This window comes from Actinia tenebrosa, unplaced genomic scaffold, assembly GCF_029948245.1.
Source record: "Actinia tenebrosa isolate PJP-AT-01 unplaced genomic scaffold, QUT_ActTen_1.0 PGA_scaffold3__52_contigs__length_22856419, whole genome shotgun sequence".
NCBI lineage: Eukaryota > Metazoa > Cnidaria > Anthozoa > Actiniaria > Actiniidae > Actinia > Actinia tenebrosa.
Genome location: NW_028292580.1, coordinates 22643500 through 22660328, shown reverse-complemented (window position 1 = coordinate 22660328; position 16829 = coordinate 22643500). Strand labels below are relative to the sequence as shown.

The window sequence follows — 16829 nt, the reverse complement described above, 5'->3', positions numbered from 1 at the left end:
CTGCCGTGAAAACAATCAATAGAGTAAAGCACTCAACAAAATTGAGCAACTTAATTGGGACTCTACAGAGTACAATTTGGGATTTAATTGTACTCCTTTTGTGCAATCAGAATCGAGTAATTTTGTAGAGTGTATTATAACAAAGGACTGCCAAATTCAAAGTTTTATAAAAAATGATTTTGTTAAAAAATGAGAAACACAGATAGCCCAAGCTCGTTTAACATGATACTCTAAGCGTTAGATCTGAATGATGTTTGTATAAATAAGCAAAAATTCAAAGAAATATATACAGTGCAGTGCAAATGAAAATTCGAGGGTTTTGCCCTGTTGAAGTTAGCAATAACTCTTTTCTACGCTTCGCATCCACGAGTTAGAAACGTGTATAGTTCCTTCAGCGGTTTTTGTGCACGCGGACGTCCTTGGGCTCATCATGCATGAAATCGAATATTTTCCCATTTCAGACCACGTGTCATTCTTGAGAATAAGATTCTTTGTTTGAGTTGTATCCATATTCATGTGTCTTCTCATGTACAACTGTTAAACAAAGAAATGATACTCTAGGGAATGACACATGGTCTTGAGAATAAGATTCTTTGTTTGAGTTGTATCCATATTCATGTGTCTTCTCATGTACAATCGTTAAACAAAGAAATAATACTCTAGGGAATGACACGTGGTCTGAAATGGGAAAACTTTACGCCTAAGCTAAAGAAGTCTATTCTTTATCACAGTAATATGATATTTAAGTGGTTATGTTTTGGGAATTACGTTTACATATTGCGGTTACGTGACAAATTTCCAGAAAAGAATCCTGAGTGATTTTTACTGAGAGAATTTGACGGAATGTCGTGCCTTCGGTCCACATTTGACAAGCTTTTTTATTCCTTTGTTTTGTAGGCTGATCCTCGTAATGTTGAAACGACAAGTGCGTGCGTCGTTCTTTGATGATTAATCGCCAAAGCTGTTCTCACTTGCCACAAAAAAGTAACAACATGAAAGCTGTGCTCGGGTTCATTTGTTCACTTAAAGGTTCATTCATGTCGATATTGTTCTACCCGGCGCCTGTTTCAATTAGCGCGCCAACAAGCTGCATGAGCTGTGATAAAGTGACAGAGAAAAGACGTCATAGCAATGCTATTTGAGAAAGTACTTCAGAATTACCGCTAAGAAGTTACTAGAGATTGAAAAGAGAAAGTTTTGTAAGTATTTATCACTGTAGGCCATGCGACGTTTTCTTGCATTTTCAAAACTTAAAACAAATGCTAATATATCTTGTCAAGAATTCGTACCCATTATCTAAATCAACTAGTTCAATGATTTAAAAGGGTGTTCACTCCAAAAGCATTAATTTCTTAATTTAAATTGCCCTATTTCACTATGGCGTCACATCAAAACAATCTATTGGACTATTTCTTAAGAAATAATTGGACGAGAAAAATTCCGAGGACTTCCAAAATTGGATGAGACCGTAGGCCGAGTCCAATTTGGCAGTCAGAATAATTTTTCGAGTCTAATTATTTCTTGATAGGGGAGCATGAAATCCCATTACCTATTTATAATATATAGCTGCCTAATTAATCCCATATCAACAAGATCTGTCCAATTAAGAAAATAATTGGACAGTTACCTATATGGGATTAATGAGAAGCTGTAGAATTATTACAGTTATTATGTAAAAAATTCGCAAAAGTTTGAATGAAATATGTCTGTTATCATAGTCTTTGTGTAGACTTGTCAACACATTTTGTAATTCACACTCATATGTTTCTCATCTTACCAACTGCACCACTTTTCTTTTTTTCAAAAAGAATAGCAAACCTGAAGGTCAGGCCGACAAAGGTTCTGATTTTTTTTTTTTTTTTTTCGCTTAAGAGAGGCGTTGCATACAAGTGTTTATGATTTATACACACGCCTCTCTTAAGGGGAAAAAAATTAAGCCAGAACCGTTTTCCAACTGAGCTTCAGGTTTGCTGGCAACACACCATATCGACCGCATACCACAGAATAATATGAACGCAATTTGATCTTTGCTTTGATAAAACTAGGGCTTGACAACGCCTATGAATCAAACCTCTTAAACATTCTGACAACAGTGAATGATAGTGGCGTCTGTAAAACAAAGCTTTTTTTCATATTTTTTGTTAATTTTCAATGCTTAGAACGGTATTTTTATTTTATATAAACCGAGTTTGATTTGAGAGTAAACGTCTTGATAGTCACGTCTGTAAAACAAAGCTTTTATGACGAATGCTTAGTATTTTAATGACGGCATGTTGCTTCGGAAAAACATATATTTTTAGTTAATTTTCAATGCTTAGAACGGTATTTTTATTTTATACAAACCGAGTTTGATTTGAGAGTAACGCCTTGATAGTCACGCCTGTAAATTAATCTAGATCTAGAGATAATGATTTATAAAGACTTTATGAAAAACTCACAGAGAAAAGGAAGGAAGGAAGGAAGGAAGGAAGGAAGGAAGGAAGGAAGGAAGGAAGGAAGGCAGATTAACGTGACCACGGTTTCATCGTTCCCTACATTTCACTTTACCTTTTGCAAACCTTCTCGACAAAGACAAGTATTCTTTTGTTTATCTACTACTTGGAGATTTTTGCGATTCCTTTTCACTAATTTTAAAGAATTTTTTAATGGTGAACTGACGTTTCACGTTTGCCGTAAACAAGAAAAGAAGGACAAACGAACGACAACCAAGCCACCATGAATCAATCAACGAACAAATACACAAAATGCATTGACATACATAATTGCCGTACACTTTCGCTAAGATAAAAATAGAAAGAAAATCCCAATATTTTCCTACAATAACAGCCAGATGTTTCTACATTTACACAAACCTAAATCCAAAAATACACCTTTTTTGCCAAAAATAATTTCAAAGCTCATTTTTTGTTTTATTGCGTGTGATAGACGTTTAAGTTCTGGAAATATCTAAAATGCCGCCTCATTTACTCCGTTACGTCTTTGTGGTTTTCGATGGGTTAACATCATTCTTGTTTTTCTTTAACGTTTTCAGGTCATAAAGAAGTTTCTAATCTTTCTACTAAGACTTTACGTTTAAACTCAGCAGTTTATAAGTTTTATTTTTACAGCTGGTGTAAAATAATTAATGGTTTTCCGAACACGTCTTGTTAAATCTGGATTTTCCCCTGTTTTGTGGTTGTTGGTCATGGGAAAAATAGGATGGGCTGTGGTCAGAACGTACGATAATATCTCTCATCATTTTATAGAGTCTTATTATTTTATAAACCAGCTTTGTTCTTCAGCATTGATGGTTCCTTTTCACACACTTTATGAATTCGCTCATTAATTTTTAATGTCTTTATTAAAAGCTACTTCTATCAGTTTATAAAAATCCTAATTCCTGAGAGATGAACCTGGAAAAGACTTATTTATTTATTTATTTTATTTTATTGTTAAATAAACCCATATTGAACAACTTATAACTTTCGACTTAACAGCTTTTTTAAAAGCGAATTTATCAGAATTTCATCTTTAAGTTTAGAATTCCAATCATCACTGGAATTCTGCTTGTGGCTCGATAATACAGCTGTAATTTTATCTATTCTTTGATAATAAAATTAATTTAAATAACCAGAGATATTTCCGCCATTTATGGCTCTTTTCATAGCTAAAGTATTTTTAGATTCTCCTACTTCTGTTTCAATAAAAATAAAAATAAAATAAAATAGAAAGTTTGTGTTTTGTGCTAATTCAACTTCATTGAATGAATACATGTTGAATAACTTTTTACCTATAGTGGGCGATAATGAACCTCGAACCACAAATTAATGGAATATTCTTTTAAATGTGACAAATGGAAAGCCATTTAAATGTAAATGCTAAAAATGGACTTGGGATTTTAACTAAAACTTTAAACTAGAATTATAAAAAATCGGACATTTTCAAAAAGATTAAAAAAACAACAACGAAAGTCATGAGTCATGATTAAGGTATTCTTTTAATGGGCTAGCTTACGAAAACCTGTTGTTAAAGATTTTTTTTAATCGATTTTTTCAGGCCGTTGGTGGTTTGACGCGGTCCTGATTCCACGTTTTCCATTTTGCCTTCAAGTGCCCCGGCATATGCCATATTAGATTTCCTTATGGTGACCTTATTAAACACGTAAATAACGTTTCTAGAAGGTTTTCAAATAGTCCACTGTTCTTCTCTATATAAAGCCTGAGCACACTAGAGTTGTTTCACAGTTACCTAGCCAGTTCAACGGACAACAGCTCGTTTGAGGGAACAAATTCTGGACAAAATGAAAGCCTTCCTCCTCGTTGTCGTCTGTCAATTCCTGCTGGCTGATCTAGGTAGGACAGCAAATGATAATTCTACGCTTTTATTTAACAATGAAACAATTGTTGACTGACTCGTTCACGAAAATTCTAGATCCTTAAATTTTAAACTTTTTTTTCGTTCAATAGACCCAGTTTTAATACCTTTTGAAAATCTTATCTTGTAGTTTTTTGGATTGTTTTGAAATTATTTTATTTTAGTTTTTAGTAAAACAGTTACTGCTGAAAAGTGTCAATATAATCCTTCAAAATTATTAATGATTTTAATCTGCTTATGTACGAACACCATTAGTTAATCGTGAGAAAATAAGTCAAAATTTCTAATAAAACTGTTAAAGAAAATGGCTCGCTCGTACGCTTATCTAATATTTTCAGAGGAAAAATTTAAGTGAAATTTTCAACATTTTCTAGCAGTATTTTGATGCAATTTTTGGAGTTTTCTTTCAAAAAGAATTTGTACAACATGTTCTTAAAAAGTCAAGTCAAGGTTAAATAATTTATATTCAATAACTTACGACGCCCTTGGCTCCAAAACTATATAAAGGAATCAATAGTTTGCGCTTTCGATTGAGGATAAAAGAGGACAAAATTTCAAACCATTTGGTGTGTTAAAAAAGGCCAAGATACCGTCCGAGTTGTTGTTGTTGTTGTATCTCAGGTTTCATTTTCAACGGTACTTTACGAACTATTTTTGCTATCAAAGAAGGCATTGTACTTTCCGCTTTTTTTTTTGTCCATTAACTGATCTTATTTTAAAATATGAATTCACTTTCCTACAAGACGATTGAAGCCGTCGTCCTTATAGTGTAAATCATTTTTCTTAAGTGTGAAGATGAATCAGAAATATTCTTTTAACTTGGGTGTAGCGATGTTTAAATATCTGTCTGAAGAGTTCCGCATCCATCCTTTCGACCCTAAGTCAACAACAGATTAACTTTATCTTTCTTAACTCTAACATTATACTTTTCTACTCTTCAAAATATTATTCAAAATATGTTAGTTTAAAAACTTTTGCGTCCTTTAAACATTTGGGGATTTTGAAATCTTAAATTTTTAAAATTATTTAATGCCTTAAGGGGGGTCTTTTAGATAAATGTTTTTAAATAATTAAGATTATGTAATTATGTATTATAAAATTTAATTAACTCTTTACGAAACCACATAACCCTTTTACGAAAACAAGTAGATTAGTTTTAAGGAAAGTGGTTATCAATTATAGCACACTTTTAATTAAGTAATGTGTTCAGCTTTAGGGGCAGTAATTTGAACAAGAAGGAATACTATTTACAAACGGTTTTTTTCATGCAATGTTAAAATATAGAGAAGCGGGCGTTTTCCGACTTTCGTTCAAGATATATAATAGTACTTTCTTTGATAGCCTTATTCGGTATTATTAAATAATGTGTGCTGAAGCCTTTTTATTTGAACTCTGCCGCGAGACAGATATTATGAAATATAAAAAATATATCTACGAACAAAGAATATTTTTCGTTGTAATCGATTTTTTCAAGGCCATTTTCTTTAGGGAAAAGTTCGTTTTTTTTTTTTTTTGATGCTATAATCACTCAACGTACGTAGTCCAACCAAGAAACTAAATACTCATTATTCAGAATGTAAATATTTGCTTTTCTTCTTCTCTTCTCTTCTCTTCTCTTCTCTTCTCTTCTCTTCTCTACTCTTGTTGTTATTCCTGGCCTGTCGATACACCAGTTTCGCATTCGATGAATGCCGCTGTTTTTGAAGGCCAGAGACTCATTTGCATAGGCTTATCCTCTTATTAGTTAGCTATTCACGAATACCATTTAAAGTCCGTGGGATTTCAAAACATTCGTATTGTTTCAGCTGCTCATTCTTTGCATTACGATAGACGACCGTTTTCTCAAGCTTGCGTGCGCATCCAAACTTGACGTGCCACGATACCAGAACACGAGTATTATCATGCATCGCTATGAACTTTTTTCGATAAGAATTCATAAAATAGATTATTGTCCTCTTTAAATATAAAACTGTCTTCTCAATTTTACTGAATTTGCGTTTTTCAGTTTTTGCGTCAAGTTGGATGCGCACGCAACCTTGAGAAAACGGTCTGTTGACTTAATCTTTTGCAAATGATTGCCTGATTTACGGAATACGAAATAGGCTTCTCTTACATTACTATAGGACTAACATGTTTTCATTTGATTATCGTAGCCACATCATCGATGTTTGACATGGAAAAGTTTCTCAAATCCATGGACACTGAGAAATCCTCGGTCAGCCACCAAGAGGAGGAATCAATTCCAAGTTCACTTCTCGATGAGTTCACTACATATGTTGATGGTCTGATGTCCTCAGACGACACGTCTAGTCTAAGTCAGTCTGATATGAACCGAGAAACGAAGAATTACTTCAATGAACTACGAAAAACCATGTCGAATGACCCGATAAAATACAAACTTAAGCCCGGACAAGTCCCTCCCTTAGGTAAGTCATTGCGGAAACCTATCGATTTATAATATAATATAGGTCTTTGTTCACTTTTCTCAAGCGTGACCATGCACAATTCTTTGTTTTACCATTGTTTTACCATTGTTGGCAATGGCTGAGTGAAGAGTCAAAATCTTTCTTTTGGCTGCTAGTTCAAAATACTTAAAGATTTATAAGAGATATTTGAATATTCCATACAACAATCCCATAGACAAAGTGAATGTTTACTTATTTTGCAATTTCGGATGAGCATAAAACAAACATTGTGCACGGTCAAGACCGGTTTAACCTCAAAAGCGAACAAAGACCTATAACAATAGGTTTCCTAACCATTCCCCTCTATTAGAGTGCAAACAATTAATCCGTAAAACACTAATTACTAAATAGTACAAAATAGTGCTAACTAAACAATAGAAAACAATGTAATTTACATGAAATTGTGTTATTTAGTATTACTAAAGTTTCACGGTTATATTGTTTGCACTCTAACTATGATGGCAGCCCACAATTCAATCGTTTTACATGAGAAAGAATCCGATAGTCCGCTTCACAGTTCCCGGCGCCATCTTGAAAGGTAGGCGTGCCTTTGCATTGAAGCGAGACGAACGGTGAGCTTGCAATGATAGAGACATGTGAATAATTGTCCAAGGTGTTAAAAAAGGTCTCTATCATTGCAAGTTCACCGTTCGTCTCGCTTCGATGCAAAGGCACGCCTCTTTTTCAAAATGGCACAGGAAACTGTAAAGGGGACTACTCCCGAGAGCAACGGGATTTTATTGGTATGTCATCTAACCACAGGCAGCCCAAGCTGTATTATGGGCGCCGGCAGGTGATGGTGCAAAGCTTCTATTGGTATTGAATTTGAGAGCTTAACATCCAATCGTGGTTTTCAGGCTCGCGCGGTCAGTTCAACCCAAATGTTACTGATCATTATCTTGTCTTGTTTAACAGAGTGTTCCCATACTCCCTTTGGATGTTGTCCAGATGGCTCAGCAGCACCATCAACAGGAAAAGAGGGTTGTGCAAGTAAGTAAAACCACGCTGCCGCTGTCACTGTCACTGTCACTGTCACTGTCACTGTCACTGTCACTGTCACTGTCACTGTCACTGTCACTGTCACTGTCACTGTCACTGTCACTGTCACTGTCACTGTCACTGTCACTGTCACTGTCACTGTCACTGTCACTGTCACTGTCACTGTCACTGTCACTGTCACTGTCACTGTCACTGTCACTGTCACTGTCACTGTCACTGTCACTGTCACTGTCACTGTCACTGTCACTGTCACTGTCACTGTCACTGTCACTGTCACTGTCACTGTCACTGTCACTGTCACTGTCGCCTTCGCTGTCGCTGTTGCTGCCGCTGTCACTGTCGCCGTCATTATGATTATCATTTATATGCTATTTTGTTATTTTTCTAGTGCTACTGTGCGAAGATATTTACAAAGACAAATGCAATGAATTACTGACGACTGGACAACTTGACTGCAAGAAAATGTGGAGAAAGTGCGCATTTTCATGCCGTCGATGCAGTAAGTAAGATCTTTTGAGTTGCAGTTATGCAAATATTCATCTATCTATTTTTAGCTGATCTGAAAAAACTGTTAGCCAATCAGAATCGAATAAATTTGAAAAAGAGAGAGTATTTTTTCCTTAAAATTATGGATATCAAGGCCACCAAAAAAAGTTGCTAATAAGCTTTTTATTAACAGTAACATTAATAAGTTTATTGTTCTTAAGTTTTTCAATGACCTGCATTTTTTTACTCACATACGTCTTTTCTACATACATCACAGTTTCAGATCAGACTTCTGGACTTGTATACCAGTCGGAATGCGTGTCTGATTGTTAAATAGTCCGGTGCCCAGACACTAGAGAAAAACGTTTGCGCATGCGTGCATTTCAGCACGTTTTCTAGGAATTTTGAAGAGTTTGAGTGAGAAAATAAATGTTTGTTTTCTCCAAGTATACAAAAAAGTTCGAGAGTATACTTTTGTCATACCAAGATACTGTATTTACAAACACAGTATGAAAGAATTAGCCTTACGTTTCAAGCATGGACACTTAGTTTTGGTATTTTGTGAAGTCCAATTTATCAGGCATGTTTAAAAGTCAAATTTTCATATGTTTTGACTAATTTGCGTACGGACTTAAGCAAGTTTTTCACTCGTGTCCTGTGCCCAACCAACTCAGAGCCAACCTTGAGGCGGTTACACTAATCGTACTTTCCCTTCGACAGAGACAGCCGCTGCTCCAATATCCGATTGTGAAAGAAACTACCCTGGGGCTTTCTGTTGCTGGGATGGAAAGCCAGGGACTGGGCCCGAAGGAAAGCGATGCAGACGTAAGAACTCTTCTTAAGCCCCGTTTACACTAGCGATTTTTGCTGCGATTTTTTTTGCGATTTTGTCCATAATAAATAATCTTAAAGAATTTACTTGTAAAGTTTTTTTCAGGATACCAAGATTTTCCTAGACGAATGTCTCTTTTGAAGGATGAGACAAAAGATTTCATATTTCCGAAAATTGCCACAAAAATCGCAGCAAAAATCGCCGCAAAAATCGCCTGTGTAAACGGGGCTTTAAGCATCGTATCTTTGGATAACGAGTAGTCAATTCACCTTTTCGTCGCTAGCCGTCACGTGGTAAAAATTGTGTTGAATTGTGTTACGGTCACCAAGAAGTTCGGACATTGTTCTCGGATTTCCGTACAAATGTACTGACTTTAAATGAACTATTTACTTGGTTTGTTTAGTTAGTTCTCTAAATACAAGTAAAATATCATTTTTCTAGCTTGATTGAAGCTTTTCTTACTGCTGTTAAGAGAGCTAACTAAAGAAATCTTTCTAAGGCCCCGTCCACACTATGCCGGATAAATTTGAATCCGAATTTTTATTTATTCGGTTCCATTTCAAAAATTCGTTTTCGGTGAAGAATTGTTCCGGATTCGCCCGGACTAGTGTGGACGGTAGACCTAACCGAATAAATAAAAATTCGGATTCAAATTTATCCGGCATAGTGTGGACGGGGCCTAAATTTTCTCTTTAAAGTCAGTGAATTTGTATGGGAATTCGAGAACGATGTCCGAACTTTTTGGTGATCGTAACACAATCCAACAAAGTGTTTACGACTTGACGGCTAGAGGAGGCTTTGCATTAACAAGTGATGGCAGCCATGACAAGAAGCAGGATAGTTTTCTTGCTTTTTCATCATGACAGCAAACTAATTTTTTATATCCTTTCCTTTACTTTAGCATGCATTGATCATTACCATCGCGCATGCGCAATCTTCAAGGAGGTGTCACGTGGATGTCAATCAAATTCATGGAGAATTCGAAACTTCATGCAGACGCACTGTCCAGAAACTTGTGGAATATGCTCTGCTTAAGGTAGGACACTATCTCGTCTCTGATTGGCTAAGAACAATCAGCTAATCTCTGATAGCGTGTTAACTTGAATAAACCATTTTCGAGTTCCAAATGACTGCTGTGTTCCTTGATTACAGACTCATTTACTCAGGCTTAGCCTCGAATCAGTGTCTAAATATTCACAAATACCAACGGTAAAGTAAAGAATGCACAACTTCAACAATACAAACACTTTGAAATTTCATGGGCCTTCACTGGAACACGTGAATATTCTGCACAAAGTTGAGGCTAACCCTGAGTAATAGAGAACTCGAAACTGGAGAACTGACATCAAAAAAGATTTGAGGCTTTACACCATCACGTGATGGCAGCCATGACAGGAGGCAGGAACAATTGAATCTGGTCTAATCTGATTTAAATGAGAAAAAATCCAGTTTACTAAGGGAAATAGACTATTGTTGTGCCTCCTGTCATGGCTGCAATCACGCGATGGTGCAAGACCTAAGGCTTCTTTTATATCTTAAAATTCAGACTTAATAGCGATGCCTAAGGTCTACTAATTTGCATTGGGCTATTGTGCATTTTCACGGGTTTATGAAAACTACCGTGTCTATAATGCTAGAATTCTAAGGCCCCGTCCACACGTATCCGGAAATTTTTGTATCCGCAAATTATTTTTTGCGGATACGAAAATGTTTGCGTCCACACGCAGCGTATTCGAATCGTTTTCACCGTCCACACGTATCTGTTTTCGTAGAATTTGAGGATACGGACACAAAAATTTGCGGACACGTGTGGACGCAACCCGTATCCGAAAAAAAAAAATTGCGGATACAAAAATTTCCGGATACGTGTGGACGGGGCCTAATAACTCCATTCTCCAACGTGGCGCATTGTTTTAATAGTTTCATTGTTTCTCTCGAGGAACTAACTTTGTATACAGTTATTTCAAAAAGGGTTGAATACTGAATACTGCATAGTGCATTCGAAGACCGAAGTGTACTGTGTTACATAGTGACATTGTCTAAAGAAGGATTAATAACAATTATTTAGTCTATTTTTAGTGTATTCCATCTGAAACAATATACTAACTACATGTAGAGAGTTAATTGCTGTATATTTACTTTTTAATTCAAATTAGCGAGACTCACAATAACCTTTGGTCTTGGAATGCACTATTCAGTATGCAGTATTCAACCGTTTTTTAAATGGCTGTATATCTCTTATATTTCAGCTTTAGCGTCTTATCCTCGATCTGTTTTGCATGGGTGTTGGGATTTCTGGGAAAAGTTGAACGTTATTCTTCTAGATAGACCATATGAAAAAGGACGTGTCCCTTGAGATTCCTCAGTTCATCAGTTATAGAAGACAACAATACTTTCATTCAAAATTTTCAAAATTTCAGTGTGGTAACATTAAATGAAAAAAAGCTACAGCTGTTTGAAATTAAAATTAGGTTTGTATGGAAACAACAACCAAGGGCCTACCAGCCGCGCTAACGTGTTTTCGGAGCTTTTCAAATGCTTCTTTAATATATGACAACAGAACTTTCCGAAATTACTAATTTAGACAAGGTCTTTCTTGTAATGAAAAAATATTTTTGAAATCATTAATTGTTCGTGGTGCTCGTTCCCAGTCTTACACTCGTTTTTCATATGGTCTATGGATATAGGTAGTATATTACGTGGGTATATTTCTTCATGATAAGTCACATGAAAACGATCTTTTATTCGATGTTCACTTGTACCTTTGTAATCGTTGACTATGGGATTCGGGTCGTTAATGAAATAAAATCTTTCTTACGGAATAAGGTAGTCTGTGGTGTCTATATATTCTCATTAAGAATTCCTTATTTTTTTCTTTGTTAGAAAAGTTGGGTGCATTCTGGTCTACGTTGGGTGCAAACAATACCATATAAGGCATGGTGAGCAAAGTATGTTTGTACCCAAGCTAGACCAGAATGCACCCTGTTCCCTATCCCAGGTCTAGCTTTGATCAACACCATATAAGGCGCGATGAACAAAAGACCAAGCTAGACCAGAATGCACCATGTTTCATATCCTAGGTCTAGCTATGATCAACACCATATAAGGCATGATGAACAAAAGATGTTTGTACCCAAGCTAGACCAGAATGCACCTTGTTCCATATCCCAGGTCTAGCTATGATCAACACCATATAAGGCGCGATGAACAAACAGCACCATGCACCATGTTCACCGCTTATACATGCTATATGCTGTACATACGAGATGCACTTCTGGGCCCGGTTGGACGTAAGGTTGATAGCGCTATCCGACGGATAACTCTTGTCCACTGGGTAACAGCATCGACTTAACCACTGGCTAATGATTTATCCGTTGGATAGAGCTATAAAACCGGGCCCTGACTGTAATTAGGCGATTGACAAATGCGCCCTAATATTTAGGATTTCTCTTATCTTTTTCAAAATGACCTTTTTAAAATTTCATCTGCTAAGGCAAATAAACTAGGACCATACTTCCAGACATCGAGTGCTGAACCGTCGTATGGCAGCGCGAAGCATTTTCGGCTACGCCGGAGATTTCGACCCCGACACCGCGCTATCCGGAGATTTACAGACTGATCAGGAAGCTCGGCCGAAGCCTAAGGGATAGGTTAGTCGGCCCCTAGACCGTAGATGATTAACTCCTTGCTATGACCAGCAAACTCGATAATACAATTGTGTCACCAATTTCTTACAATCCAAGGTCACTCCTTCCCATGTGGGATGAGAGACGTGGAGTGAAAATCGAGATCTTGTTTCCATGTTTTGATAATCTTTGAGAAAAGACACTTTTAACATCCATAGTGAAGTTTCAATTTAAATTTTCGAACATATGAACTTTTGCAAATTTATGAGAAGACCTAACCAATCATTTTAAAGTCAGCGATCCTGAGATAGACCATGCGCTCTGACGACCTGCCAATGAGTAGGGTCTGGGAACGAGAATGTTGTATACTGTAGTTAAAAATATCGGAAAGTTTTCTTTAGCCATTCCGAGGTTGAGAAAAACAGGGGGAGGCAGGGGTGGCTGAGGAAGCCAGGGCCATCACCTTCGTGACAACAAAATGGCGGCATTTTAGATTTTGTAAAAACGAATCGTTAAAAGTAATGATTTTTTAAAAATGTTTTGACTTTGTTCGGCGTTTCGGTGATGACAAAATTGAGAATTTTTGAATTTGGGCCTTCGACTTCGAAAAATACTGGCTATAGATGGACAATTTATTTCTGAGAGTAGCTTTGTCCTTTCAACTAGAGTGAAGTAATTAAACCCGTGCAATAGATATTAGACTAATACACTTTAGTAGACCCTAATTCCATTGTTTTCTTTCGTGTCTATTTGACTAGAGTTAAGTCATTAAACCCGTGCAATAGATATTAGACTAATACACATTAGTAGACCCTAATTCCATTGTTTTCTTTTGTGTCTATTTGACTATTACACGTTGACTAATGGTTTTTATTTTACGGGTTAAGCCTTCACTCTAGTACGATAACAGGTTAGTACCGTCTGGAAGGATAATTCATTTCTGCGGAGAAACAAAATGGCGGATTTTGGGCCTTCCCCTTCGGAAAATACTGCCTACGCTCCAGGAAATGCCATTGCAGTGCATTGTGTTCTAGGGGACACATTTCTAAGATGGCATTTTTTTACTCGGGCTACCTGCAAGGTAGGCCGAGTCTAGGTTTGGGTTTGTTATCAGTCCATCTATCTATCCATCGACGACCACGTGGATCATGAGATCGAGACGTCATTCGAAAATACTACATGGCTTGCTCTTGGTTCGTGTCTTAAAAATATAAGACCGCAAAGTTTGAAGACCGATCGCGCACTGCTCATATCTCAAAATTCAGTACTCAAGTAGGACCATAAGCGTCAATGTAGCCCGAGTAAACGCACAGTTGTGCGTCTAGTTTTATTAGAACAGTCCCTAAAAAGGCGCTGCAATGGCATCTCGACCCAGTTTTTTTACTCAACCTTGTAATGGCTATTTTGAAATACAAATAAAAACTGAATGAATACTGGATACTGTGTTTTATTATAAGAAAAGCTCGGATTCTGGCGAGCGACATAGCTATGAATTGTTTCTGGATTGATAATATTTATAGGACTGGACTCATGATGACCAAATAAGTAAAAAAAAAAAACCACGCTCCATGGACCATAATGCTTTGCGAGAATACAAAACTGCCGAACTCCAAATCTGACGTCACTTCCGCTAGCCTACAATAGATCTCTTAATTCTAACGTACTTCCTGTTTAGGCTGCGTTCAACTTGTAGGTTCAAACTAAAGTTCTGCGAAGAATGTTTTATAGTGGGCTTAATAAGCAATTGCAACCGGAAATACGTCACGACTAAAAGTTCTATCCCGTGCTGACGTCAATAATCCTTTGCAGGCATACAAGGTAACGTCTCGTCGCGTCCGCCATTTTGGATTTACCTTCCAAGGCCGACAAATGATAGTTAGAGATTTCAATACCCTCTATTAGACATTCAGAGAATAAAGAATATATTGGATCGAGTTGGACTGCTATAGCAAACGAAATAGCCGCCATTTTGGAAATATTTTCCCTAGAACAGTCCAATTGATATCGTGGATCTCGCAAAGCATTGTGCTCACATGAACGACTGCCATCTTTGACGCTACAATCCTTCTATTGGGCTTCCTGTTAACCTCGCTTTCATGCAGAGGCCAGGTTACCTTTCAAGATGGCGGCAATTATGCGTATTAAGATCTATTTTCGAATGATATACATATCTTTATATCTAAATAATAATATTAGTAATAATAATATCAATATAAGGCGACGTGTAAGGGGTCACGTGATTATTTTCCCCCACGTTGAGGATCAAATTGAATTTTTTTAGATTAAAAATTGTTAATTTTAGTCGACTAAAATGTTTTAGACATGGCCACAATGTTGGATGATGTAACCAAAAACATGGCCACCATGTTGGATGATATAACCAAAAACATGGCCGCCATGTTGGATGATATAACCAAAAACATGACCGCCATGTTGGATGATATAACCAAAAACATGGCCACCATGTTGGATGATATAACCAAAAACATGGCCGCCATGTTGGATGACATAACCAAAAACATGGCCGCCATGTTGGATGATATTTCATAAAAAACCAATGGTTTTTGCCCAATTCAACCAATAAAGCGGCTATGAAGTCACACGAATTTCTAGAAAACTATTACTGAATTTGTTTAAATCATACCAAAATTAACAACTGGCATATCCAATATGGCGGACAATATCACGTGATCCGCGAGTCACTATCGCTTATTGAGGGCATATTTGTTCATTGAACACACTTAATTTTTAAACGGCAATTGATATACATTTAAAGTTATATAAAGAAATGTCTAGCCCTTTCAAATGGGCTGTAAAGGCAATTTCATGTTAAATCGATGGATTTTGAATCTTCAAATTCGAGTTGAATTTACAAAACTTCTAGGAATTTTAATTTTGATGGCGTTAATTTTTAAGAAATTTTATCTATTTTACAAAGGAAATTATTCAAGTCCATAGACTTTTTGTTAGTGGAACTGTACAAATATGAGCAGAAATATGACTAGTATAAGAGGCTTTAGAAAATGTCCTCGTTGATAAAATTTTATGGAAAAAGTGGGTTCACTGAACACCACGACATATATCTTCCTTTTTCACTAGCTGACGATAAGCACTTTAGTATATTCTATATAACGCAAACATACAGTTCACGACAGCCATGTTGTAAAGCAGGAGTGCAGAAATATTTTTTTGAGAAGAGAAATTTCGTTTTCCAAAAGAGAAATTTCAATTTCCAAAAGAGAAATTTTCTATCGTTTTGTTGGTAAGACGGCTGCTGTGAAACCCTTAAAATGGCTGCAAACCCATCCCGAATGGAATTGTGGTCTAGATTCTATCTTTCAACTCCCCCCATGAATGTCGCCACTAATCCAATTGGTTTAAGTTTTGATATCATTTTAGGAGGTGTTTATCAAGGGTACATTTATTATGAGGCTCGAAGTAAAAATGCTACTTTCTGTGAATAAGTTTACTGTATGGACATATCCTACTCACGTCCACCCCCTGGAGTTTAGGACTGTCACACCACCCCAACTTCAGCACTCAAACCTTGGTCCATTTCTTCTATCATGTGACTTCCGGTTTATGCACGAACACGAGACTACCGGAAATGCTGAATCCCCACTCGGAAAACACTACTTAAATACATATCGTAAGCTAGGCTCACGTGGTTAGAGATGACCACGTGACCAAGGTGATGAATCATTATCATCAATAATCAAGCAATAAGAAAATGGCGCGAAAACGAAAAAGCGTTTCCAGCAAATCCTAAACAAGAAGGAATACCGACATGCGAAATATAGAAATGGCCGCAGGCAAAACTAATATCAAGCTAAGAAATGGGTTGCATAGTTTGGAAAAGACAAAAATCCACTACGTTTTCTCTCATAGACTGCATACCTCTCTTATATATCCGTGACAAAGTTAACTAACAAAATTGTACAAATTAGAAGAGATAACTAGCTAAAACTAGTGTGAGCTGCGTCGGTGTTTCTAATGAAACAGTAATGATAAAAGGGTAAATTTTACACCGTGAAAAGATGAAAAAACTTACTGACGTTTCGGACGCTA

General features: G+C 36.6%; 1 protein-coding gene across 1 annotated transcript; it reads left to right on the top strand.

Moving 5' to 3' along the window:
- The first annotated feature begins 4131 nt into the window (after nt 1–4131).
- Nucleotides 4132–11960, top strand: LOC116294269 (uncharacterized). Its single transcript, XM_031701830.2, has 7 exons — nt 4132–4331; nt 6507–6779; nt 7734–7808; nt 8206–8316; nt 9024–9128; nt 10037–10171; nt 11385–11960. The coding sequence occupies exons 1-6, from the start codon at nt 4280–4282 to the stop codon at nt 10168–10170; spliced, it is 750 nt and encodes a 249-aa protein (XP_031557690.1). The 5' UTR covers nt 4132–4279; the 3' UTR covers nt 10171; nt 11385–11960.
- Nucleotides 11961–16829: the final 4869 nt, after the last annotated feature.